The 17,975-nt window shown below is 41.6% G+C and overlaps 1 protein-coding gene across 2 annotated transcripts; it reads left to right on the top strand.

Annotated features, from left to right (window-relative positions):
* Nucleotides 1-1,452: 1,452 nt before the first annotated feature.
* ZNF681 (zinc finger protein 681) lies at nt 1,453-17,032 on the top strand. 2 transcript variants are annotated; one of them, XM_031660304.1, is made up of 4 exons: nt 1,453-1,619; nt 4,784-4,910; nt 5,422-5,514; nt 14,731-17,032. In XM_031660304.1, the coding sequence occupies exons 1-4, from the start codon at nt 1,617-1,619 to the stop codon at nt 16,365-16,367; spliced, it is 1,860 nt and encodes a 619-aa protein (XP_031516164.1). In that variant the 5' UTR covers nt 1,453-1,616; the 3' UTR covers nt 16,368-17,032. The 2 variants fall into 2 exon arrangements, with proteins under 2 accessions (XP_031516164.1, XP_031516165.1); XM_031660305.1 differs by lacking the exon at nt 5,422-5,514.
* Nucleotides 17,033-17,975: the final 943 nt, after the last annotated feature.

The following is a 17,975-nucleotide window of genomic DNA, read 5'->3' as shown; positions in this document are numbered from 1 at the left end:
ACAAATACACACAAGCCCGAAGCTACTCAAAATAAAAAATCAGGTTTTTGAAATCCCATAAATAAGCAAACACAAAAACAGCCACTTTGACCAAGGAGAGAGTGGGATGGAGGGGTTTAGGAGGCTGCTGGCTTCACCTCCTGGCCCCATGTGGAGGAGGGGATGGAGTCTAGGGAGACCCTGGGAAGTCACTTGTTCTGACTGGGCTTTCCCCCACCTCCACACTTTGTTAACCATTTCCTGGGAAGAGCTTAGGAACCTCCTGTGCTCTAGTGAGTCAGGGCCTCCCCTCACAGGGTATTGGCAAGGAGAAATTCTGAGACTCTGTGACTGAGAAGCTAGCACAGTGCTTGATAAGCACTTGTGGGAACTGTCATCCTCTGTAACTATCATGTGGCCTTGGAGGGTTCAGATGGCCTGGCCTGGGGCTTGGTGGAGCTGTTTGAGGGTCAGCTGCTTTAGGCTCCCACTTTCTCCTCAATCAAAGTGGCTGCTTTTGTGTCTGTTTATGGTTTTAAAAACCTGATATATAGCCAGGCGCGGTGGTTCACACCTGTAACCCCAGCACTTTGGGAAGCTGAGGGGTGTGGATCACGAGGTCAGGAGTTCAAGACCAGCCTGAACATAGGGAAACCCCGTCTCTACTAAAAGTACAAAAATTAGCCAGGCATGGCGGCACGCACCTGTAGTCCCAGCTCCTCGGGAGGCTGAGGCAGGAGAATCGCTTGAACCCGTAAGGCAGAGGTTGTGGTGATCTGAGATTGCGCCACTGCATTCCAGCCTGAGCAAGGCTCCATCTAAAAATAAATAAATAAATAAAAATTAAAAAAAAAAAAAAAAACCCTGATATATAAATAGAAAGTGCAGCTGGAGGTGCCAACGCTCAGCGTCTAGAGCTGTGCTTCATGGGCTTACTTGCTGGCGTGAGACCAGATGAACTCTGGGTGTGAGGCGGTTCCCACCCTCGACCTACAATCCCCACCTCCTTTCCCAGGGCCTGAGTAACCAACACAAGGCAGTGCTAAAGAGCGGGTGAGTGACGGGCTTCAAGCCCATCCAGGAAGATTTGAATGCCATCTGGGCTGGGGGCTGTCAGGGTAGGGACTATGGCTGCCAGAAACCAGGACAGTCATAAAAGCTGAAATTTTAAAATAATTGTTATTATATATGTATTTATTTTTGAATAGCTATCTAGTCTATTATTTGAAATGCATGTGACCTTACACAGAAGGTTAAAGGCAAATACCCTTTTGGGTGGGCCCAGCTCAGCTCTGGGAGGGAGCCCTGTCTGAAAAGGCTGCAACTTAGGCTGTTAGTCTTCATTCAGCCGAGCATCTGATCACATCTTCTGTCATTCAGGATCTGAGGGGGTGGGGTTTTACTTATTATCTAATCAGGGACGCTGGGCTGGGAACTGTCCAATCAGGAATGCAGGTAGAGCGGACAGGGCGGCTTCCGGGTTTGGCGGGGCCTTTGTCTCTCTCTGCAGCCGGAGCTCCAGGTTTTGCTTTCACTGCTCTGTGTCCTCTGTTTCTAGAGGCCGAGTCTCTGTGGCTCCGTGACGTGCGGTATTGGAGATCCATATCTAAGACGCCAGGGTCCCCGGAAACCTAGAAATGGTGAGAATGCCGGATCCGACATCCCGAGAGAGGGGAAGGGGCTATGGCGAGACGCAGACCTCGCCGCAGTCAGTTCCACAGTCTGCGCCCTGAGTTCTCGCCCGGGTCAGCCTTAGTCCCCTTCGACCATAAGATGGCGGCTGCGCAGCCAGCCAGCCCCCCGGGCGTCCTGTCTCTTCCCTGGTCAGTGACTGCGTCCTGGCCAGCAGCTCTCTCTGGGCAGCTCCGCACCCGCAACGCCGGGTCTCTCCCGGATTGTGCAGGGACCATGGGAGGGTCGTCAGGGAAGAATCCAGACGGATGCCGGGTTCATGAATGGGAAGAGCTTTGGCCCGTGGCATTCCCAGTTTCTCTTTCCTTCTATTAAAAAATGTATGGGAGTCAAAAAGGTTGGCGCGGTGGCTCATGCCTGTAATCCCAGCACTTTGGGAGGCTGAGGCGGGCAGACCACGAGGCCAGGCTGTTCGAGGCAGCCTCCCGAGTAGTTGTAATTACAGATATGTGCCACCACGCCCGGCTAAATTGTTTTCTTTTCATATGGCCATTAGAAAAATAGATGAAGGCCGGGCGCGGTGGCTCAAGCCTGTAATCCCAGCACTTTGGGAGGCCGAGACGGGCGGATCACGAGGTCAGGAGATCGAGACCATCCTGGCTAACACGGTGAAACCCCGTCTCTATTAAGAAATACAAAAAACTAGCCGGGCGAGGTGGCGGGCGCCTGTAGTCCCAGCTACTCAGGAGGCTGAGGCCGGAGAATGGCGTGAACCCGGGAGGCGGAGCTTGCAGTGAGCTGAGATCCGGCCACTGCAGTCCAGCCTGGGCGACAGAGCGAGACTCCATCTCAAAAAAAAAAAAAAAAAAAAGAAAAATAGATGAAGCAGTCAAGGTCCCTACAATCCAGGAGCTTTTAGTCTAGACTAACAGCTGGATAATGGTTAAATTAAACATCATATAATTGGTACAATAAACAGATGTGTGCAGAAAACTTGGGCTGTATTTGTGCCACTTTCTTTATATAATTGTGACTTGTGATGTCATCACCTAAAGGGATATTTATTTCTTTTACCTTGTTAATACATACTTATCTTTTAATAAAATTACCCTAGAAAACCTTTATAAATTTGTTTAAATTGCTTATTAGTATATGTTACATATAATTGATAGGGCAGTGTCTAAGAAAGGTTAAAATTATACAAACTCTGAGATTTAAGTTTTTTTTTAAGGTCAGTTTAGGAAAAACAGAACTGGAAATATCCCAGTGGCATAGAGAACAGAATTCTACATAGAATCCACTCCCTGCCCCAGTTCTGCTCAGGTTCACCTTTTTGGAGGCCTTATATAGGTCTGGCCCTACCCTGAGGTGTTGCCTCATAGAACTGATTAGTGGAGATCAGAGTTTTGACTGGTGAATTCTGCTGCCTTTCTACAGCTGGTGCTTACAATTCCCGAAACACAAAAGCAAATAAATTTTAAAAATAAAGTATATATTTTAGGGTTATAATTTTTTATTGAAACTAGTACTTGCATTCTATCTAGCAACTTGTTTTCTGTTCCTACAGATCTAGGAGTTGCTCCACAAGTCACAAAAAAGTAAACATAAAGAATATAAATTTTTCTAAAATACATTAAATTCTTTCTGCATTTCTGTCTATATTTAGCTTTTATTGTTTATATTTTTTAAAAAAATGACAGAGAAACAGAAGAAATAAAAATGCTGGACTTTAAATCTTGGGAATTATTAAACAGTACCAGCTCCCAGGGTGTTATAAAAATTAAATTACATAATATGTTATCTCAGGCACAGTGCCCTGTAACATAATCTTTTTTCTTTTTACTTTTGTTGTATCTCAGCACTTTTAACTATAACTTTTATAAGCCGGTTGAGGTGGCTCATGCCTGTAATCCCAGCATTTTGGGAGGCCACGGCAAGTGGATCACGAGGTGAGGAGTTTGAGACCAGCCTGGCCAACATGGTGAAAGCCTGTCTCTACTAAAAATACAAACATTAGCCAGGTGTGGTGACGGACATCTGTAATCCCAGCTACTCTGGAGGCTGAGGTTGGAGAATTGCTTGAACCCATGAGACAGAGGTTGCAGTGAGCCAAGATCATGTCATGGCACGCCAGCTTGGGTGACAGAGCGAGACTGCAACTCAAAAAAAAAAAAAAAAAATTGAAAAATTTTTGTTATTTATTTCTAAGTATAGTCTTTTATAATATATATTTTTTTCTATTTTACTTTAAGTTTTGGGATACAAGTGCAGAACGTGTAGGTTTGTTACATAGGTATACATGTGTCATGGTGGATTGCTGTACTTATCAACCCATCATCTAGGTTTTAAGCCCGGCATGCATTAGCTATTTATCCTAATGCTCTTTCTGTCCTCATCCCCCCACACCCCGACTGGCCCGGGTGTATGTGGTTTCTCTCCTTGTGTTTATGAGTGCTCGTTGTTCAGTTCTTACTAATGAGTAACAACATGCAGTGTTTGGTTTTCTGTTCCTGTGTTAGTTTTCTGAGGATAATAGCTTTCAGCTGCATCCATGTCCCTGCAAAATACATGATCTCATTCCTTTTTATGGCTGCATAGTATTCCATGGTTGTGTATGTACCACATTTTCTTTATCCATTCTATCATTGATGGGCATTTAGGTTGGTTCCATATCTTTGCTATTGTAAACAGTGATGCAATAAACATATTAGTCTTTCTAGTAGAATGATTTATATTCTTGTGAGTATATACTCAGGAATGGTATCACTCGGTCAAATGGTTTTTCTGGTCCTAGATCCTTGAGGAATCACCGCACTGTCTTCCACAATGGTTGAAATAATTTACATTCCCACCAACATTGTAAAAGCATTCATATTTCTCCACAGCCTCACCAGCATTTATTGTTTCTTGACTTTTTAATAATTACCGTTCTGACTGGCAATTTATTTAGGTCTGGTGTTATAGATCTAATGCGTCTTTCTTTTCTCATAGTTAGAGAATAGATCAGAGAATGTTCCTGTGTAAAAAAAATTATTTTATTGGATAATTTCAGTCATTTATGTAAGTCAGAACCAGTTCTCTTCACTTTCTTATTTTACCTTGAGTCAAATTATAAATTCTTTCCATGGCCACTTTGTAAATATGTATGTGTATGTGTGTGTGTGTTTTTCAGGAACCATTGAAATTTAGGGATGTGGCCATAGAATTCTCTCTGGAGGAGTGGCAATGCCTGGACACTATACAGCAGAATTTATATAGGAATGTGATGTTAGAGAACTACAGAAACCTGGTCTTCTTGGGTGAGGATAACTTCAATACAGAATTCCTATTATATCCTACAGATTTCATTTTTCTTTTTTGTGTAATGTTTTTAGGTAATTTATGCTTTGCATAAGTGAGTTTCAGATTCCTGTTTTTATAAAAATCTTAGGGTTTCATCTCTGTAGAAAAGAATTTCTTTAAGCTGTTTCATCTTGACCTGAACTTTCTGCATTCCTGAGCTAATCTGTATTCTTCACTCTAGATTAGAGTGGTAATTCCAGAAGTTTAGTGGCATAAAATATTATTGCCCACACTTTAAAATCTAATTACCAACACTAATTTTTGATTTGTTGTACTGGACTGGACGGTGAAATTAAGAACTAACAAATTTAAAATATTTTCTAAATATTTAGAAATTTCTTTTGTAAATCAATATTTTGGAATTGATTTACAAGAATCTTCTATTTCACCCTCTTTACTGAGCACATTGCCATGTTGGTGATTAGAGAATATGAGCAAGATTTATGTTATTTATTTTCAATAAAACAGGTATTGCTGTCTCTAAGCCAGATCTGATCACCTGTCTGGAGCAAGAAAAAGAGCCTTGGACTAGAAAGAGACATAGGATGGTGGCCAAACCAGGTAGGTGAGAGTGAAAGTGAATACAACAGATAACATAGATGAACGGTTTAAAGGTCAAAGAAAAAGCTAGTCCTTAATAATGTGATTTGGGAAGCTATGTTCCAAAGGAAATAGTTTCTGGAAAGCCTGGGTTTTTCTTTTCTTTTCTTTTTTTTTCCTATGAGAGATGGAGTCTCACTCTGTCACCCAGGCTGGAGTGCAGTGGCACAGTCTCAATCTCAGCTCACTTCTGGAAAGCCCAAGTTTTTCTTTTCTTTTTTTTTTTTCTTTTGAGAGATGGAGTCTAGTTCTGTCACCCAGGCTGGAGTGCAGTGGCACAGTCTCGGCTCACTGCAACCTCCACCTCCAGGGTTCAAGCGATTCTTCTGTCTCAGCTTCCCAAGTAGCTGGGACTACAGGTGTGCGCCACCATGCCCAGCTAATTTTTGTATTTTTTTTTTAGTAGAGACGGGGTTTCACTGTGTGTTGGCCAGGCTGGTCTTGAACTCCTAACCTTAGGTGATCCACCCACCTTGGCCTCTGAAAGTGCTAGGATTACAGGCATGAGCCACAGCACCTGGCCGAGTTTTTCTATTTTGCTCTCACATAACAGCGTCTTCTGTCTTACGCTTTTAAGTTCTCTTAGGACTCTGCTTTCCCTTCAGTGATCTGCCTTCTAATTTAGAGTGAGAGCCAAAGTCTTCTTAATGGCATATAAGAGACTGCACAATCTGAGTGCTTTTCCATTGTTTTGGGGGACACACAGATATCTGCATAATTTTGAGAAACTCTATGTTAAACTATTTTTTAAGTTCTCTTTTTGCATCACCTCTGCAATGTGTGAGATTAGTAGGTTTTTGTTCATTTTTCTGCACATTCCATCCTGTTTGTATTACTATAGTCTTCAAATATAGTTTGAAATTATAAAGTATGATGTCGTTCAGCTTTGTTTTTATTTCTCAAGAGTGCTTTCACTATTCAAAGTTTATTGTAGTTTCATATATAAATTTTAGACTTGTATTTTTCATTACTGTAAAACGCCACTAGAATTTTGATAGGGAGTTTATTGAATCTATAGATCAAATGCCATTTTTTGAATCTATAGATCTAAGTGCCATTAACATGGCACTTTTTATTTTGAGACGAAGTCTCACTCTTTCGCCAGGCTGGAGTGCAGTGGCACAATCTTGGCTCACTGCAACCTCTCCCTTCCAGGTTCAAGCTATTATCCTGCCTCAGCCCCCCAAGTAGCTGGAACTACAGGAGCTCACCACCACGCCCAACTATTTTTTGTTTTAGTGTACTAAGAGACAGAGTTTCACTATGTTGGCCAGGATGGTCTCCATCTCTTGACCTCGTGATCTGCCTGCCTCAGCCTCCCAAAGTGCTGGGATTACAGGCGTGAGCCACCATGCCTGGCCAACATGGCACTTGAACAGTATTTATTCTTTCAATCTATAGACATGAAATATTTCCAATTTATTTGTGTTTTTTCTAATTTCTTTCATTGATATATCTTTCATTGTAAAGATTTTCTACCTCTTTGATTACATTTCTTCTCAGAAATTTATTTTAATGCTGTCGTAAATAAGATTTTTTTTTTTTTGAGACAAAGTCTCACTCTGTTGCCCAGGCTGGAGTACAGTGGCGCAATCTCGGCTCACTGCAACCTCTGCCTCCCAGGTTCAAGCGATTATCCTGCCTCAGCCTCCCAAATAGCTGGGACTACAGGCACGCACCACCATGCCTGGCTAATTTTTGTATTTTTAGTATAGATGGGTTTCAGTATGTTGACCAGGCTGGTCTCGAACTCCTGACCTTGTGATCCACCCGCCTCGGCCTCCCAAAGTGCTGGGATTACAGGCGTGAGCCACCATGCCCGGCCCTTGTCTTCAGTTTCAATGGCTCTTTTTCATTTTTTTGACTAATTCTTTTGCCACATACTTAATGTTCTTTGTTAAAATAGAAGCATTGACAATAGGCAAAATGCAGTTTTGTATTAGTGTCTTTAAACTTGAAAAAGCAAACACCTCTTCAAGTTTTTATAACCTGTTTTCAGAAGGTAAAGATCTTTTATTGGGCCCCCAGGGTCATGAGATGCCCTCTGGGTTTGTAGTGGAAAGGGGATGTAGCTTGGTCACAAGGCTGCTGGGTCTGCACTGGGGTCCACCTTCACTTGGCTTCTTACAAGGGGTTTGGGTAGTTGTAATTCACATTTTATTTTTTGGACAGACTGAATTTCCCTCAAGACTTTGACCTGTAGGGCAGACACTAGGGCAGGTTTCTGCAGTCAGGTCTGTATATGGTAAGTCTTATTTAAGAATGTGGATGAGTATGGCATTCACTGTGTATCAGAGAGGATTTTTCCAGGTCACTGAGTGGGCTTTAACATAGGCAGAACTGGCTGTGAACTGTGGCTCAGGTATCTGAAACTGAGTCATTGAACTGCTTCAGGGACCAAGGTCTGCAGGCCTGCTGCATGGCTATAAGTGGGTACCTTTCTCAAGGCCTCTGAAAGGGTGTGACCTCTTACAGACTGTGGCTGGGAAAAGTATGAGATGATTACAGGGTAATTTCAGATTTATCAGAAGACCAAGTTGGGTAGGCCATTTCCTGGTCTACACTGGAAAACAGGAGTTCTATAGTTTGCCACCTGCCTTCTGAAAATGAGCTTTCCTCAGAATTGGGCATTAGCAGTTTCACAACTCCCTCCGTGGATCTCAAAGCTCTCCTAAAGGCACTTAATTTGGAGATTGGGTCTTGCCACATAACCCAGGCTGGTTTTGAAATCCTGGCCTGAAGCAATTTTCCAACCTCAGACCAGGTGCAGTGGCTCACGCCTGTAATCCCAGCACTTTGGGAGGCCGAAGTGGGCAGATCACGAGGTCAGGAGATAGAGACCATCCAGGCTCACATGGTGAAACCCCATCTCTACAAAAAATACAAAAAAAAAAATTAGCCAGGCATGGTGGCAGGCGCCTGTAGTCCCAGCTACTCAGGAGGCTGAGGCAAGAGAATGGCATGAACCCGGGAGGCAGAGGTTGCAGTAAGCGGAGATCGTGCCACTGCACTCCAACCTGGGTGACAGAGCGAGACTCTGTCTCAAAAAAAAAAAAAAAAAATTGTCTCTAGTTTCTTTTAAATGCTTATTAAAAGTTTCTCATTAGTTTCTTTTAAATGCTTATTTATTAAACATTTCTCATTAGAATCTTCTGTTTATGATTGCACTTCATTTTCTTTGAAATTTTACTGCCGTGGAGCACATGCCAGTTATTCAAAATACCTGACTTCTGTGAGTACACAGTCACATATTACATTGATGTAGAGAATAGAGTTTGTTTTTGTTTTTGTTTCCTTTTTTTTTTGAGACGGAGTCTTACTCTGTCTTCAGACTAGAGTACAATGGCGCAGTCTAGGGTCACTGCAACTTCTGCCTCCCAGGTTCAAGCGATTCTCCTGCCTCAGACTCCCGAGTAGCTAGGATTACAGCCATGTGCCAAACCGGCCGGCTAATTTTGTATTTTTAGTAGAGACGGGGTTTCACCATGTTGGTCAGGCTGGTCTTGAACTCCCAACCTCAAGTAATCCACCCACCTCAGCCACCCAAAGTGCTGGGATTGCATGTGTGAGCCACCACACCCGGCCTATTTAGAGAAATTTTTAATGGTACATCAGTATTGCAAACCACATTTTTTTTTTTTTTTTGAGGTGGAGTTTTGCTCTTACTGCACAGGCTGGAGTGCAATGGCGCAGTCTCGGCTCACTGCAACCTCCACCTGCCAGGTTCAAGCAATTCTCCTGTCTCAGCCTCCCTAGTAGCTGGGATTATAGGCATATGCCACCATGCCTGGCTGATTTTGTACTTTTTTTTCAGTAGAGACGGGGTTTCTCCATTTTGGTCAGGCTGGTCTTGAACCGCCAACCTCAGATGATCCACCTACCTCAGCCTCCCAAAGTGCTGGGATTACAGGTGTGAGCCACTGCGCCCGGTCTTTTTTTTTTTTTTTGGAGATGCAGTCTCACTCTGTTGCCTAGGCTGAAGTGCAGTGGAGTGATTTCAGCTCACTGCAACCTCTGCCTCCCATGTTCAAGGGATCCTACCACTTCAGCCTCCGGAGTACCTGGGACTACAGGCACATGCCACAAGGCCTGGCTAATTTTCATATTTTTAGTAGAGATGGAGTTTCCCCGTGTTGGCCAGGCTGGTCTCCTACTTCTGAGGTCAGATTTGTCCACCTCAGCCTCCCTAAGTGCTGGGATTACAGGCATGAGCCACCACACCTGGCTGCAAACCGTATTTTGAGTAAACATTTCTCTCATTATTGTTTTCCAGTTCATACTAGTGTGTTTTTTTAGTGTAGGTTTCTTAATATTAGTTTCTTGTGCTTTTAAATTTTACATATGTATTATAATTTCAGACAATTTGCAATTCTGTTTGTACATTTTAAGTCAATGTGGGATTTACTTAAGAGATACATCAGCCATATGTCTATCACAATGACAGTATATATATTTGTGTGTTTATCTATAAATATAACCACAATTTTGGTTATGACTTATCTTGTATATATTCTTTCTTAGTTGATTTTTTTTTTCTTTTTCTTTTTCTTTGTTTTTTTTGAGATGGAGTCTTACTCTGTCTCCCAGGCTGGAGTGCAATGGCATGATCTCGGCTAACTGCAACCTCTGCCTCCGAAGTTCAAGCAATTCTCCAGTCTCAGCCACCCAAGTAGCTGGGATTACAGGTGCATGTCACCACACCCAGATAATTTTTGTATTTTTAGTAGAGATGGGGTTTCACATGTTGGCCAGGCTCATCTCAAACTTCCGACCTCAGGTGATCCGCTCACGTCGGTCTCCCAAAGTGCTGAGATTACCGGCATGAGCCACTGTGCCTGGCCCACCCCCTTGCCACTTTTTTTTTTCTTAATTTTCAGTGGTTGTTTTATCTTGTCCAATTGAGTAGTCATGGAAATAGTTTTATTTTCACCATGTGTTTAATGATGAATATATATTTGCTCTGTGTGAAAGAAATACTTTTGTGATTTGAAGATAATTTATGAAAAGATTTATGATTCTGTATTTTTTCAGATTTATTTTGAGAAAAATTAATTGTAAAAACACATAACATAAAATTTACCATCTTATGTCTATTGAAGTGTACATTTCAGGGCCAGGCATGGTTGTGGCTTACATGTGTAATCCCAGAATTTGGGGATGGTAAGGCAGGAGGATTGCTTGATCCCAAAAGTTTGAGACCAGCCTGGGCAACATATGGAGATTCCCTCTCTACAATTTTTTTTTTTTTTTTTTAAACCCAGGCATGGTTGGGTGCAACTGTGGTCCCAGCTCTTTGAAAGATTGAGGGAGGAAGATTACTTGAGTCTGGGAATTTGAGGCTACACTTACCCATAATTGTGCCACTGCACTCTGCCTTGCATGACAGAATGAGACCCTGTCTCAAAAAAAAAGCTGTACATATCAGGCATGTTAAGTATATTCACATTGTTATGCAAAAGACTTCTGAAAATTTTACATCTTGTAAAACTAAAACTCAATATCCATTAAGTAACAGCTGAACATTTTACCCTTTCTCCAGCCCTTGACAAATATCCTTCTACTTTCTGTTTTTATGAGTGTGACTACTTAAGATATCTCCTATAAATGAGATCATATAGTATCCATTTTGTTACTGGCTTATTTCAGGTGACATAATATTATCAAAATTTGTCTTAAAGTGTGTCAAGATTTTTTTTAGGGCTGAATAATATTCCACTGTACTTATATGTTACATTTGTTGATATATTTATCAGTCAAGAAAGGGTTACTTCAGTCTTTTGGGTTTTGTGAATACTGGTACAGTAAACATCAGTGTTCAGATATGCCTTCTAGGTCCTGCATTGCAGAGTTTGCATATCGATTTACAAATTGAATTGTTGTATTTAATAATTCCATTTTTAATTATTTGAGTAACATTTATAACATTTAAAAACAGTGGCTGCATCCTTGTTTTACACCAACAGGTAACGGGTTTTCAGTTCATCAACAGATTTAATGTTTTTAAAAAATTGATAGTGGCCATTCTAATTGGTTTGAGTTGATTTTTTCACGTGATTTTTATGCATTTCTGTACAAATGTAATTTCCTGTGTCCTTTCAAACGCTTTTTCCCATTTTTGTATTTTTTTGATGAAAACGAATTTCAATTATTAGTCCATTTAAGACTTGTTTATATATTCTCAGTATTAACTGCCATGGACCTTGCTTGACTGAACAAAGGAGGATGAATGCGGGAATAAAGACAAAAACAAAAGAGTATATTTGGAGGAAGGGGTCAGGGGGCTCCTTGCTTCTAGTGAACAAGGGTCCTGAACTTCGATAGCCCTTGGTATTTATTGAGTAAGAGAGAGAGAGAGAAGGGAGAAGGGGGTGGTTGTCAGTCACTTAGGGCAGGCTTGCACGACTGCATTCTTTGAACAGTAGTCTCCAGATATTCCAGTAGATAACCTCAAGGAGCACGGCACGGCACCAGGGAGTGACTGCCCTCAGCAAACCTTCTGGTGGCAGGCACAGATGTGAATTTGCCTACATCCTGCACTCATGATAAACAGTTTGCTGTTTGATCACATAGCCTTCAGTGGAATGCTGAGTTGGTCATGACCCTCGGGCCTTTAGCTCCCTACAGTTAACTCTTATCACATATAATTTGCAAATATTTTTGCTTATTTTCTACAAGGTATTATCGCTCTAATGTTTTTTTGATGTGTGGAAATTTTGAAGTGTAGTGTACTTACTTTTTTCTTTGTTGTTCATGCATTTAATGTCATATCAAAAAAAAATGGTGCCAAGACCAACATCACGTCATTTCTCTTTTTTTCCTAAGAGATTTGTTAGTAATTTTTATATGTTTAAGTATTTTATTTAAAATATTTTTTGTATATGATACAAAGAAAGAATCCAGCTTCATCAGTGTTGGTGTCCAGTTTTCAACATGATTTTTTGAAGAGATTGTCTTTTCTCTATTGTGTGCTCATGGCAACGTTGTAAAAGATTATTTAATCATATACTGAAGAGTGTATTTCTGGGCTGTCTATTCTGTTTTTTCATCTGTTTATCTGTGTTTGTGTCAGTACCACCTTATATTTGTAGCTATTAATATATTTTAAAATCCAGATATATAACACCTCCTTGTTCTTTTTCATGAGTGTTTGGCTCTAGTTTATAATCAAATTAAAAAATTTTAAACAATATTCTTGTAAAAATTGTGCTTTGGGGATTTTTATAGAAATTATATTGAATGTATTCATCACTGTAAGTTGTATAGACATCTTTGAAAAATTAAATTTTTTGACCCTTGAGTAAAACTATGTTGAAGAGTATGTGTTATTTTCATATATATTTGGATGTGCCAGTTTTACTTGTGCTCTCAATTTCCAATTTCATTCAGTTTTAGTCAGAAAACATTCGGTGTATAATTTTTATTTTCTTGCATTTATTTGTTGTCGTTGTTGTCGATTTGAGACAGGATCTCTTTCTGTTACCGAGACTGGAGTGCAGTTACTGCAGCCTCAACCTTCGGGGCTCAAGTGCTCCTTTCACCTCAGCCTCCTGAGTAGCTGGGACTACAGAGATACACTACCATGCCTGGCTAATTTATTGATTATTTGTAGGGACAGAGTACTACTATGTTGCCTAGGCTGGTCTCAAACTTCTGACCCGAAGAGATCCTCCCATCTTGGTCTCCCAAAGTGTTGAAATTATAGGCATGAGCCACAGCACCCACCTGGTATTCTTAATAAGACTTGTTGTGTATCCTAACAGAATACACCAGGTGCAAATAAGAATATTGTGTATTTTCTTGCTTTTAACTGGAAATTTTTTACGTGTCTGTCAAGCCTTGTTGGTTTATGATATAACCTAAATGTTCACAATCCCCAAATATTATGCTGCAATGCAGTCCTCAATGTTGGATGCAGAACCTGGTGGGAGGTGTTACGGCTTGACATCAACCTCTTGGTAATCAAAAACTTTACCCTCTGTTAATTTAAATGAGAACTGGTTCATTATTTCACACTTGCTCTGTCCCTTGCCATGTGGTATGTTCAGTTACTCTTTGCATTTCACCATGATTGTAAGCTTTGTGAAACCCTCACCAGAAGCCAATGTTGGCACACACTTCTTGTACAGTCTGCCAAAGTGTGTGCCAAATAACCTTTTTTCTTTTTTTCTTTCCTTTTTTTCTTTTCTTTTTTTTTTTTTTTGAGACATAGTCTCACTCTGTCACCTAGGCTGGACTGCAGTGGCACAATCTTGGCTCACTGCAACCTCTGCCTCACTGGTTCCAGTGATTCTCCTGCCTCAGCCTCCTGAGTAGCTGGGATTACGGGCATGCACCACCATGCCTGGCTAATTTTGTATTTTTAGTAGAGACAGGGTTTCACCATGTTGGTCAGGCTGGTCTCAAACTCCTGACCTCAGTTGATTCACCTGTCTTGGCCTCCCAAAGTGCTGTGATTACAGGCATGAGCCACCGTGTCCTGCCAACCTTTTTTCTTTATAAATTATCCGCTCTCAGGTATACGTCTATATGCAAAATAATTGAAGTTGGCAATTTACTTTTAAAGATATTATGTTATATTGGGGAGCAGAAAGATCTGTGTTGGGTAAATGTAACAGACTTTTCTTTCTATGTGGCTCTTTGCATTCTGCTCACACACTTAACTAATTTATAAATTTTCCACAAATGTATTTTGATCAATGTGTTTTTGTTACATTTATATTTCTATTAAGAAATTAGGGCCTTTGGGCTGGGCACGGTGGCTCATGCCTGTAATCCCAGCATTTTGGGAGGCTGAGGTGGGCAGATCACGAGGTCAGGAATTTGAGACCAGCCTGGCCAACATGGTGAAACCCCATTTCTACTAAAAATACAAAAATTAGCTGGGCATGGTGGTGCATGCCCATAATCCTAGCTACTCAGGAGGCTGAGGCAAAAGAATTGCTTGAATCTGGGAGGCAGAGGTTGCAGTGAGCTGAGATCATGCTGCTGCAGACCAACCCAAGTGACAGATTGAGACTCCATCTCAGAAAAAAAAAAAAAAAAAAAGAAGAAATTAGGGCCTTTGGTATTTTGCTATGCCATCTTGCTTGTGTAATTTGTATAATGGTATAGGTTGGATTTGTAAAGTATATTTAGAGTCTATCAAGTTAAGTCATTTGTTATTTTTATTTCTTTCAGTTACTTGTTCTCATTTTGCCCAAGACTTTTCACCAGAGCAGAACATAAAAGATTCTTTCCAAAAAGTGACACTGAGAAGACATGGAAAATGTGAACATGAGAATTTACAGTTAAGAAAATGTGGTAAAAGTGTGGATGAGTGCAAGGTGCAAAAAGGAGGTTACAATGGACTTAACCAATGTTTGCCAGCTACCCAGAGCAAACTATTTCATTGTGATGAATATATGAAAATCTTTCATAAATTTTCAAATTTAAATGGACATAAGATAAGACACACCGGAAAAAAACCTTTTAAATGTAAAGAATTTGGCAAATCATTTTGCATGTTTTCAAACCTAACTCAGCGTAAAATAACTTGTACTAGAGTAAATTTCTACAAATGTGAAGACTGTGGAAAAGCCTTTAATGGATCCTTAATCTTTACTAAACATAAAAGAATTCATAATGGAGAGAAACCGTACAAATGTGAAGAATGTGGCAAAGCCTTTAACCTGTCATCACACATTACAACACATAAAATAATTCATACTGGAGAGGATCCCTACAAACATGAAGAATGTGACAAAGCCTTTAATCAGTCCTCAACCCTTACTACACATAAGATAATTCATACTAGAGAGAAACTCAATGAATATAAGGAATATGGCAAAGCTTTCAACCAGCCCTCACACCTCACCAGACATAAGATAATTCATACTGGAGAGAAAGCCTACAAATGTGAAGAATGTGGTAAAGCCTTTAACCAGTCCTCACACCTTACCAGACATAAGATAATTCATACTGGAGAGAAGCCCTACAAATGTGAAGAATGTGGCAAAGCCTTTAGACAGTCCTCACACCTTACTACACATAAGATGATTCATACTGGAGAGAAACCCTACAAATGTGAAGAATGTGGCAAAGCTTTTAACAAGTCTTCACACCTTACTAGACATAAGAGCATTCATGCTGGAGAGAAACCCTACCAATGTGAAAAATGTGGCAAAACTTCTAACCAATCCTCAAACCTTACTGAACATAAGAATATTCATACTGAAGAGAAACCATACAAATGTGAAGAATGTGGCAAAGCCTTTAAGCAGTTCTCAAACCTTACTACACATAAAAGAATTCATACTGGAGAGAAACCCTACAAATGTGAAGAATGTGGCAAAGCTTTTAACCAGTCCTCAATTCTTACTACACATAAGAGAATTCATACTGGAGAGAAATCCTACAAATGTGAAGAATGTGGCAAAGCTTTCTATCGATCCTCAAAACTTACTGAACATAAGAAAATTCATACTAGAGAGAAACGCTACACATGTGAAGAATGTGGCAAAGCCTTTAACCATTTTTCACACCTTACTACACATAAAGTAATTCATACTGGAGAGAAATTCTACCAATGTGAAGAATGTGGTAAAGCCTTTAACCAGTCCGCACACCTTACTAGACATAAGAGAATCCATACTGGAGAGAAACCCTACCAATGTGAAAAATGTGGCAAAGCTTTTAACCAGTCCTCAAATCTTACTGTACATAAGAAAATTCATACTGGTGAGAAACTCTACAAACCTAAAAGATGTAACAGTGATTTTGAAAACACCTCAAATTTTTCTAAACATAAAAGAAATTATACTGGAGAGAAATCTTAGAAATCTGAAGAATGTAACAAAACCTTTAAAGGTTGTCACGCTTCATTGTACATAAGATAATTCATGCTAAAAACCGTAGTGTGAAGAATGTGGCAAAACTTGTAACCAATGCTCACACCTTATTGCACAGGAAACGATTTGTACTAGAAAAAAAAATGTCAAATATACAGAATGTGAAAAAGCCATTAATACCTGTTCACATCTCAGCATCAGAGAGTTCATACTTAATAAAAGCATTATACATGCAATTACGTCAAAAGTCTTTCAGAAAATATAAGCCTCTAAAGTGAAGAGTATTCATTTTGACGACATACATTATGAACATAAAGCGGGTTGTAGTTAGGCAGGAATTCAGACCCAACATGGCGATATCACCTGGCATGGCAGGCCCTTTGTTAGGACTCCCTGCCCTTCACTTCCTGCTAAGACTCAGCGCGCAAAAAAAGCCCGCACCCGCCGAAGAACGCCCGCTCTGCGTCAGCTCCTGAACATGTTATTCCCCAGAAATCGAAACCTACCTCAAGAAAGCCGAAACCTACAAACCCCGCCTACCTCACCCTACAAAAGGCCCCCGATACTCGCCCCAAGCGCGACTTCCTCGGCCCTCCTGCTAGAGGACCGGTTAACCTCTCCCATGAGCCCAATAAAGGCTGCCTTTGTTCTCATATGCCTGGTGTCTTCTTGCTCGACTCCCTCATTTACATTACATTGCTGCTGAAAGCCTGGGAGGAAGCTTCCCCCAGTCCCCCGCCTGTCCGGGTAGGCTCTCCTCTCCTCTGAGCCGGGACCTCCTCTCTGTGCCGGGAGCTGTTTTCACCAAAATCAAGACTTGATTCGATCACTGCTGGGTAAGCTTTCCCCTGTCCTGCAGGCCCCCTCTGGGAATCCCTGTCCCAAACGCGCGGCCATGTCAGGGGCTCCCTCCGGTCAACTGTGACCTCGGCACCGGGGACTAGGAGACGTCCAACCTTCCCGGAAGCCACCGTAGCCGCACTCCATGTGGCAGTGAGAGGACGCTCCTGCTGCCTCCGGACTGCCTGCCTCAGGACCATGGGGGCTGCCCAGTCCAAACCAGACCCAAAATGCCCTCTGGGGTGCCTCTTGGCTAATTTCTAGACTTTAGGTCTCAGCCAAGACCTAAAAGGAAAGCTGCTTATTTTCTTCTGCACAGTGGCATGGCCGCAGTATAAATTGGATAACCAGTCTCAGTGGCCTGCAGAGGGCACTCTAGACTTTACCATTCTCACGGATCTGACCAACTTCTGCAAGAGACTAGGCAAATGGTCTGAGGTACCCTGTGTTCAGGCCTTTTGGGACTTGCGTTCACACCCGGTCGTCTGGGCCCGATGTTCGTTGCCCCAGGTCTTGCTGGTGAAATCTACTCCCTCAAGCAAGGAGAAGGACAATTCTTCCTCCTTCTCTTAGCCTCCTGATACTCTTTCCCTGCCCCCTCTTCGGTCCCCCGCCCAACCTCCCCCTTACCCTGACCCCTCTTCTCCGTCCTCGTCGGCAGCACCACTTCCCCCCACCCCTCCTGTGTCCCCACCAAACCTGACAGACCCTGTCTCTCCTACCTCCTCCTCCTCCTCGCCAGTCTCAGCTCCTATC

The sequence above is a fragment of the Papio anubis genome, chromosome 20, assembly GCF_008728515.1.
Source record: "Papio anubis isolate 15944 chromosome 20, Panubis1.0, whole genome shotgun sequence".
Classification (NCBI taxonomy): Eukaryota; Metazoa; Chordata; class Mammalia; order Primates; family Cercopithecidae; genus Papio; species Papio anubis.
The sequence above is the reverse complement of the archived record's forward strand: the minus strand, read 5'-3'. Positions and strand labels throughout refer to the sequence as shown.

Coding starts and splice junctions, on each gene's coding strand:
- ZNF681 (XM_031660304.1), top strand. Junction 4,911..5,421: donor CAGAAACCTGGTCTTCTTGG/GTGAGGATAACT, acceptor TCAATAAAACAG/GTATTGCTGTCTCTAAGCCA. Junction 5,515..14,730: donor TAGGATGGTGGCCAAACCAG/GTAGGTGAGAGT, acceptor TATTTCTTTCAG/TTACTTGTTCTCATTTTGCC.